The 8,162-nt window shown below is 36.1% G+C and overlaps 3 protein-coding genes across 3 annotated transcripts; all 3 read left to right on the forward strand.

Moving 5' to 3' along the window:
• Nucleotides 1-2,074: 2,074 nt before the first annotated feature.
• On the forward strand, nucleotides 2,075-2,662 carry LOC101291896 (major latex protein 146-like). Its single transcript, XM_004292988.1, has 2 exons — nucleotides 2,075-2,261; nucleotides 2,391-2,662. The coding sequence occupies exons 1-2, from the start codon at nucleotides 2,075-2,077 to the stop codon at nucleotides 2,660-2,662; spliced, it is 459 nt and encodes a 152-aa protein (XP_004293036.1).
• A 1,424-nt stretch (nucleotides 2,663-4,086) lies between these two features.
• On the forward strand, nucleotides 4,087-4,971 carry LOC101292084 (MLP-like protein 28-like). Its single transcript, XM_004291506.1, has 2 exons — nucleotides 4,087-4,293; nucleotides 4,534-4,971. The coding sequence occupies exons 1-2, from the start codon at nucleotides 4,107-4,109 to the stop codon at nucleotides 4,803-4,805; spliced, it is 459 nt and encodes a 152-aa protein (XP_004291554.1). The 5' UTR covers nucleotides 4,087-4,106; the 3' UTR covers nucleotides 4,806-4,971.
• A 1,267-nt stretch (nucleotides 4,972-6,238) lies between these two features.
• LOC101292188 (MLP-like protein 31-like) lies at nucleotides 6,239-7,012 on the forward strand. Its single transcript, XM_004292989.1, has 2 exons — nucleotides 6,239-6,425; nucleotides 6,741-7,012. The coding sequence occupies exons 1-2, from the start codon at nucleotides 6,239-6,241 to the stop codon at nucleotides 7,010-7,012; spliced, it is 459 nt and encodes a 152-aa protein (XP_004293037.1).
• Nucleotides 7,013-8,162: the final 1,150 nt, after the last annotated feature.

An 8,162-nucleotide genomic window follows, 5' to 3' on the forward strand; every position in this document is an offset into this window, starting at 1 on the left:
AACAGATCAGCACATCGGCATATCAGCGCGCGGCACAAGGGGGAGTGTTCTAGGATATTCTGTATCTTTCTAGATATTCTTTATGTGTGCCTTGGCCTTATGCCAATAGGATATGTAATTAGACTAGATCTATGTATTCATATCCATACCATATTAGTATTGTGTAATTCCCTATATAAAGGGCTCCTATCAATGAATAAGATGATGATTCTCTTGTTATCTCTCATTCTCTACGCTTTATACTTCATCACTTGGTTTATAATTACTTTATTTATTTGATTATTTGGATGGATATAAATTATATGAAAGTTATAAGTACAAAGATAAGCTGTAGATTTTTATTCTCAGCAATTTATTCAATTTGGAATTGAAGTTTCTAACATGAGTTGATTGTTGAGTGTTACTTCTATGTAGTGATATTTGGCACTCTTGTTACTTCATAGTACAAAAAGTATAATTAATGATTGGAATAAGCAAATAAATGATTCCAAGGGAAATTTCTTGTTCTAACTCGTTTTCTTTCTGATTAAATTCATGCAGGTACTCCACTGACATCCAAGGTTAAAATCCAAGGCCTCGATGATGAACGTAAGACAATGACCTTCGCTGTTCTTGAAGGAGATATTTTGAAGCTTTATTCGAGTTTCAAAGCGACCTTGCATGCTGTCAAAGCAGGTAATGGTGGCTGCATGGTAAAGTGGACGATGGTTTTTGAGAAGGCAAATGTAAATGCACCTGATCCAGGGCTATATATGGATCTTGCAACAAAATTGTCCAAAGGTGTTGATGCTTACTAAGTAGAGCTTAAATTCAATCTCTTTTGCATGTGTACGTATATGGAATAAAGTAGATTGGATAACTTGAGTACTTACATCGAGGACTTGCATCTCAACCATTTGATCAGAAATAAAAGAGGGAATAACATGAACAATTGAGGGAACAAGTGTGATGCATCTCTGCGATTGGTGGCTGATTTGATGGCTGAGCAAGTTCACATTTTGAGTTCTCAATTTAAAATCCTGATTAATGTCAGAATTTATTAGCTCTTTTCCTGGCTCTAGTCTCTTGTAATCCACATGCTTTGTAATGTGAAATTTTCTTTCTGGTCAAGCTTGTGGTAGTACTGGAACCAACTGTTGCGTATGAGAACTTAATACAAATAAGAAGACTTCAAATATAGCCTTGAATTTCAACTGATCAGCAAAACCAACATCCAGTAAAACTCGGAAGCAAACGTGCACGTCTCACTCATCAATTTCATTCAGTAAGGAGCAATATATGTGATATGTCACACACTCACACTTGCATTCCAATTTCGATTGTTTTAATATTCTCTACAATGTCGATATGTATTTCAATAAGAATCCAGGGGTCACTGACCCTATCACTACTGTGTGTTTAGCAACCTACTACATAATGGTAGAATATGATACCACCAAACTGGAGTAAAATGCTTAAGCAGGAGACCCTTCCCAGTCTTCAGGTGCCCATCAATCCAGCAATGCCTAGACACTTTCTAAGTTTTGAAGGTCATGTAGCACACCTTGATCGATCATCAGACTTGAGTAATATAGAAGAGAATGTAGCAACTAAAACAAACTAAACCCTGTGATATTGCCAATTTGCCATACCTTTTGCTTCTTATGAAAGGGGAAATGCACAGAAATGGCTTTTACAACCATTGTTTTCTCTTAGCAGGTTTCTTCGAACAGCAACCACGCATCACCTCCTACGCCTCTAACGAGGAAGCTGCACCAAGAGTCGATACACTTGACAAGATATATAGTTGCTGATTTTCTTTAACCAAACATTTGGCTGCACGAACTTAAAAGATCTTACAAATTACAAACAAGTATAGATATTAAGTTTTCATGTGGTATCCCTACAGATGAATTCATCGTTTATTCTGAGATGTGTGTGGCGCTGAATGTTTTGGATAACTGATGAAACGAATTAAAGGACCTGTATCACCTGAGCCCCATCAGATAATTTCCCACATGACAAAATTCAGAAATATCTGAAACCATATTGATCAGTCTCAAGCATCAAACACGCATCGTAAACTTCCATCATCATGGCCAAGATTGGCAAGCTTGAGAGTCAGACACAGATAAACGCATCAGCAGATAAGTTCTTTGGTTTCTTTAAAAATAATATGACCAAATTTGTTCAGATTTTCCCTCAAAACTTCAAGGGCTTTCAAGTAGTGGGAGGAGGTGAGATTAGAGCTGCATGCGAGATTTACTGGAAATATGACATTGGTAAGAAGAAATATATGGCTAACACCACCAATATCTGACATGCATGTTCATATATTTGCTTTGATGATCAACAAATTGTATCTTATTTTGTTACTTTGTTACTGTTTATGTATATGTGACTTGCTACAGGGAGTGGCGTACTGACAGCAAAGCTTAAAGTCCAAGCAATAGATGATGAAAACAGATCAATCACCTTTATTTTTCTGGAAGGAGATGCCTTGAAGGTGTATAAGAGTTTCAAGGCAAAAATGCAAGCAAACAAAGCAGGTAATGGTGGTTGCACAGTCAAATGGACGATGGAATTTGAGAAGGCAAATGAAAATGTACCAGATCCAAAAGGCTATACAGAACTTGGCGAAAAAGTGTCGAGAGGCCTTGATGCTTACCTTGCTGGGACTTGATTAAATTCAAGATGTTAATTTCAGTAAGAATGTTGCAGCGAAAAATAAATAAATCTGTAAGAACCTGACTACGTCATGTTCATACAATTTAATAGCATATGTTTTCATTTGGCTTCTATATATGCTGTTCGCGAGAATGTTGCAGCGAAAAATAAATAAATGTGTAAGAACCTGACTACGGCATGTTCATACAATTTAATAGCATATGTTTTCATTTGGCTTCTATGCTGTTTGCAGTTTCATATTATTTTCTTAGGGGTTCGCTTGTGTGTCTCTCCTGACTTTATATTTTCCCTTTTGTTAAGACTTGTGAATAAACTGAAAAATTCCATATCCAATCATGGTGAATATATATACTGTAAGTATTTAATTAAGTTTGAGGAAGCAAATGCAAATACACCAAATCCTGAGCTCTATGTGGATTGAGCAATTAAACTGTCCAATGCCATTGATGCTTACCTTGGGAGGACTTGATTCACACTAATACATACAAACTCTACTCTTAATCTGTATTATCAGAACCTAAACATAAAGAGGATCTAATTTGACAACTACATTTGAGAATATTTATCATGAGTGTTGAATCAGATTTACATGAAAGGTTAGAGATAAACAATGGATGAGAATATATATGCAAGGTCACAGTAGTAAGACTATAAGTGAAGAGATGCAATTAAATAACCAGGTATCTTGTTTTGTCTTTCTCTCAATCTCTTAGTATCCAGCTATCTACTTCTCATTCTGAAATAATCAATCTGCTTAATTTTGAAAATCGGAATGAAACAATTACGATCCTGGACCTCTCCTGTTACAATGCTCTAGATCTACCCCTTAGCAGAGTTCAGTACACACACACATATGTATGTTATATATAATGAATCACTCCATATGAAGGCACCTCATATTTCAAGAGCCAAGTCTAGAACGTCCAAACAACACATTCTAAACTTTCAAGACATGTTCTGCGCGCATCAATGAACAATATATATGTTGGCTAAAATTAGTCAAGCAATCTTCAAATTAAAGTTCTGTTTCGGAAGAATGGTATGAAGTTATTAACTACGAAATCGCTATAAGCTAATTCGTATCTGTTGTGCCACTCATCTATATGATGAGAAATGACAGGCCCAAATTAGCCCCAAAGATTTTCCTTGGGAATATCTCAGAATCTTTCTATTTCAGACAACAAATTAACGTCAACAATTAATGACATGCAACATTATTATCCTATAACAGGCTAAGACATCCATAAAATTAGGAATAACTACTTGAGGAAGATCACAAACATATCTCCATTATGGAGTGGTCACACAGCTCCCACTTGACAGAAAGCTTCACACAGGAACTCTTCCATATATAAAGAGCCAAACATGAGCCACAGTTTCAAATCAAGAACCAACTATATATATATATAGTTGCACATTCCAAGTAGTGCACAGACTAAATGGCTCAAATTGCAAAGATTGAGTCCCAAGCAGAGCTGAAATCATCTGCAGCCAAGTTCTATGGCTTTTTCAAGAGCAACATGAGCTCTTTTGTTCAGATGTTCCCTCAAATCTTTAAGAACTTCGAAGTTGTGGGGGGAGGTGAGATCAGAACTGGCTCTGTGACTAAATGGACATACGACCTTGGTAAGAGGAGATATAACTGATGTGTGTGCTGTGTGCGTGCTTATTTCTAAATGAATAACTATCACAAAATGCACCTTTTGAACTCATCACTGAATTAATAAGTACTATAAACTCAAATACCTTGTATATCAAGTATCAAGCAGCAGGCATATATTTATAGTATGTCCGAATCGCGATCTGTACGTTCCTTGATCAACTATAAACTGACTGTAAATCTTCTCACTGTTTGATCTGGTACAGGAGAGGGTGTAATTGCAGCAAAAATCAAAATCCAAGCCTTAGATGATGGAGATACGTCAATTACATTTGTTATCCTTGAAGGAGATGTTTTGAAGGTCTATAAGAGTTTCATGGCAAAGATGCAAGTTACCAAAGCTGGTAATGGTGGGAGCATAGTGAAATGGACCCTTGAATTTGAGAAGGCAAATTCAAATACACCTGATCCAAAAATCTATGCAGAATATGCAATCAAAGTGTCCAAGGGCATTGATGCTTACCTTGGAAGGGCTTGATTCACACTAATATACAAGCTCAACGACTGGGTTATATCTAGATATGTAAATCACATATAATTAAGTAGACACATCTTTCATTCTTCTCTCTGTATTTCCACCTTGTTCTCAGTTTCAATTAATCTCTTTGTGAGAGTATATGGTCATGTGTTCTTATTCCAGATAACTTCTAGTGTTTTTACAATTACTTGAAAACCCTAATTTTTTAATATTTCTTTTTTTTTTATTATTTATGGCAACTCAAAAGGGGTTGTCTGTGGTACTGGTATGTATACCATACACTCATTTTACCACTAATTGAACAAAAATGACAAGTTAAATAAGTAAAATTTACAAGATTGACAATAAAATTACTACATTTGTTTAACACATTAATATATAATTGAACCAAGTTACTATAACGATAACAAGTTGTTCATAAACTTGTAAATTGTCTTAAGTTGAGTAATTACCTCTAATAAAACAAAAATTACCCAAATAATGATTATCTTTACCAAAACGAGAACAAATTTGGTTCGGTATAGGACCAGGGATGCGCAACAAAAATCAAAATCCTATCTTAGATGATGGAAATACGTCAAGGTCCATACGTCAATTACATTTCTTTTCCTTGGAGGAGATCTATTGAAGGTCTATACTGTATATTAGAGTTGCAACTTACAAGGCAAAGCTGCAACTTAATTACCAAAGCAGCTGGTAATGGTAGGAGCATAACGAACTATCGAATTTCAGAAAATCTGATCCGAAAACCTATGCAGAACATGTATGCAATTCAACTGTCCAAGGTCGACGTAGATGCTGAACTTGGATGAGACGCAGAGCAGCCAGGACATAACTGGTTCTTAGTTGGGCTCTAGATCGTTGCCAAATCTTCTACACAACCATGTGATCAGAAGTTGATGATTAATTTATAGCAATTAAGATTTCACAATAGTTCCATATGAACCCTAGCTAAGAGCGCGCAAGTCCACGCCATGCATGTGCATGGTGGTATATATAGTGCCATGGCACCACATCATTTGGGGGTTTTGTCGTCAGATATATATGGCTCATGACGAACCAGCAAAAACCCAAATGTATCTCGTCTCCACCATCTAAAGAATTTATTCATGTTGATAATCTTTGCATGAAAGAATCAATCTTCAAGGTCTTTGTCCATGGGGGCTTTCATTCTAGCTGCCACTTTTAAGGCCACTCGTTTTCAGAATCTTATATATATGAACTCAGACAAACTTGAACAATGACATGAAGCTAGCAATAACTTCAGGACACAAAAGATCCATTATTGAGTGGTCACACAGCTCCCACTTGACAATAATATTACAAAAGATCTAAAAGGAGCTCTTCTGTTATTTAAACAGTCATGAGCCTCATCATTTTCAATTCATCAGGCACAAAAATAGTTGCATATTGTGCGGTATTGTATTTATCAAATGGCTCAAATTGCAAAGGCTGAGGGTCAAGCAGAGATAAAATCGTCAGCGGACAAGTTCTATGGCTTTTTTAAGAACAACATGAGCTCTTTTGTTCAGATGTTCCCTCAAATACTTAAGAGCTTTGAAGTTGTAGGGGGAGGTGAGATCAGAACTGGCTCAGTGACAAAATGGGCATTCAACATTGGTAAGTGATCGATATGCTTGATCATTTGCTTACATGCAATAACCATTGTCGACGTACTAATAAACAGTTTCGAATCATTTTGTTGATTGAGAAATTTCAGCAAGTTTTGCAGATGGTTTTTTTACACCACGGCATGCAATAAGCCAATGACCAAATGGTTATGCAAGCCAAATATTTCGTACTACATTGAAAAATGATAGTTCATAACTAAGTCTCTTTCAAGTAGATCACGTAATTCACCTCGAAATAACAATAATAAAAAAGAAAAGCTTGTGATTTTGCATTTTTACTACTTAATTAACCTGGTATATATAGGTAGGGGCGTGGAAACAGCAAAACTTAAAATCCAAGAAGCAGATGATGAAAACACTTCAATCTCGTTCATTGGACTTGAAGGAGATATTTTGAAGGATTATAAGAGTTTCAAGGAGAAACTCCAAGTTGTTAGAGCAGCTAATGGCGGGAGCATAGTGAAATGGACATTTGAGTGTGAGAAGGCGGATGCGAATGCACCTGATGCAAAACCCTATGCGGACCTTTCAGTTCAAGTTTCCAAGGCCATTGATGCTTACCTTTGCAGATCTTGATGAAATATTCTCGTCATTATAACAAATCAAATCTACTCTAGCTCTTTTCATACCTAAATGGTTAATTAATTAACAAAGCGATCGAGTAGCTAATTATCGATCTTGTTATGTTTATCTTTCATCGATCTCTCTGTATCCAACTTGTTGGCCCGATCTCAATCTCCGGGGCACTTTTTCCTCGTACAATGCGCGCAGTTTTCTTTTTACCAATAAATTTCTTCTATTCTTTCACACTTATTTGCTCATTAATTAACATATGTAGTAATTCTTATTGGGGGCAGATTATAAATCTAACAAACATGTACTGTACGGTTTTCCTCAACAAAAAAAAAAAAATAGTACTGTTTTCACAAGAACATGAAGCAGTACGTTAACAATCTCTGGGTCTTGTAGTCAGTGGAGGATAATAGGGAGTGGGAACCAAGTATAACGCTTCTTTTCTGCGAACCGTAACACACCGAAAGCCTCGGACATGCCCAGGTCTTCATGCTTCACGTCATTGGGGAGTTTCCAATCAAAATGTTACAATAACAAAAGAAATTTTGAAAACTAACCAACTTTTGGTTGTCAAGATGGTTTTTAACCTTCTTTTTTCATTTAGTTGAAAAATAACAATTTTACAAGACAAAAGGTCTACCATACCCTTATCAAATTCTCTACAACTTTGAGATTTTTTTATAGAAAAAACGAAAAATAAAAAGATAAAACAAACAGTAAAAACCAAAACCACCCAAGAACAATAAGATCTCTTCACTACCAGGACAAGCACTTTAGCCGACGAAAAATTTTCGTCGGCCTGTTAGCTTAATTCGTCGGTTAAGATCTTAGCCGACGAGCCATCGTCGGCTAAGATTTCGTCGGGAAAAGCTCGTCTGTGATGACTTTAGCCGACGAAAAAAAAAATTTCGCCGGCTATAGTCCCGTAGTTTAGCCGACGAAAAACATGTCATCTGTTTTTTTCCCAGACTTTAGCCGACGAAACAATTAAGATATTCGTCGGCTAAAGTCTGTAATAAAAATTTTTTCCCAGACTATAGCCGACGAAATATAGTATGTTTCGTCGGCTAAACCTTATAAAAAATTTAAAAAATAACTATAGCCGACGACATATAGTCTGTTTCGTCGGCTAAACCTTATAAAAATTTTAAAA

Source organism: Fragaria vesca, linkage group LG2 (assembly GCF_000184155.1).
Source record: "Fragaria vesca subsp. vesca linkage group LG2, FraVesHawaii_1.0, whole genome shotgun sequence".
Classification (NCBI taxonomy): Eukaryota; Viridiplantae; Streptophyta; class Magnoliopsida; order Rosales; family Rosaceae; genus Fragaria; species Fragaria vesca.

Bases quoted from the DNA above. Each gene is read 5' to 3' on its own strand.
- LOC101292188 (XM_004292989.1), top strand. From the start codon at position 6,239: ATGGCTCAAATTGCAAAGGCTGAGGGTCAAGCAGAGATAAAATCGTCA. The intron at 6,426-6,740 runs GTAAGTGATCGA...TGGTATATATAG, and splicing joins AAAATGGGCATTCAACATTG to GTAGGGGCGTGGAAACAGCA.
- LOC101291896 (XM_004292988.1), top strand. From the start codon at position 2,075: ATGGCCAAGATTGGCAAGCTTGAGAGTCAGACACAGATAAACGCATCA. The intron at 2,262-2,390 runs GTAAGAAGAAAT...GACTTGCTACAG, and splicing joins TTACTGGAAATATGACATTG to GGAGTGGCGTACTGACAGCA.
- LOC101292084 (XM_004291506.1), top strand. From the start codon at position 4,107: ATGGCTCAAATTGCAAAGATTGAGTCCCAAGCAGAGCTGAAATCATCT. The intron at 4,294-4,533 runs GTAAGAGGAGAT...GATCTGGTACAG, and splicing joins TAAATGGACATACGACCTTG to GAGAGGGTGTAATTGCAGCA.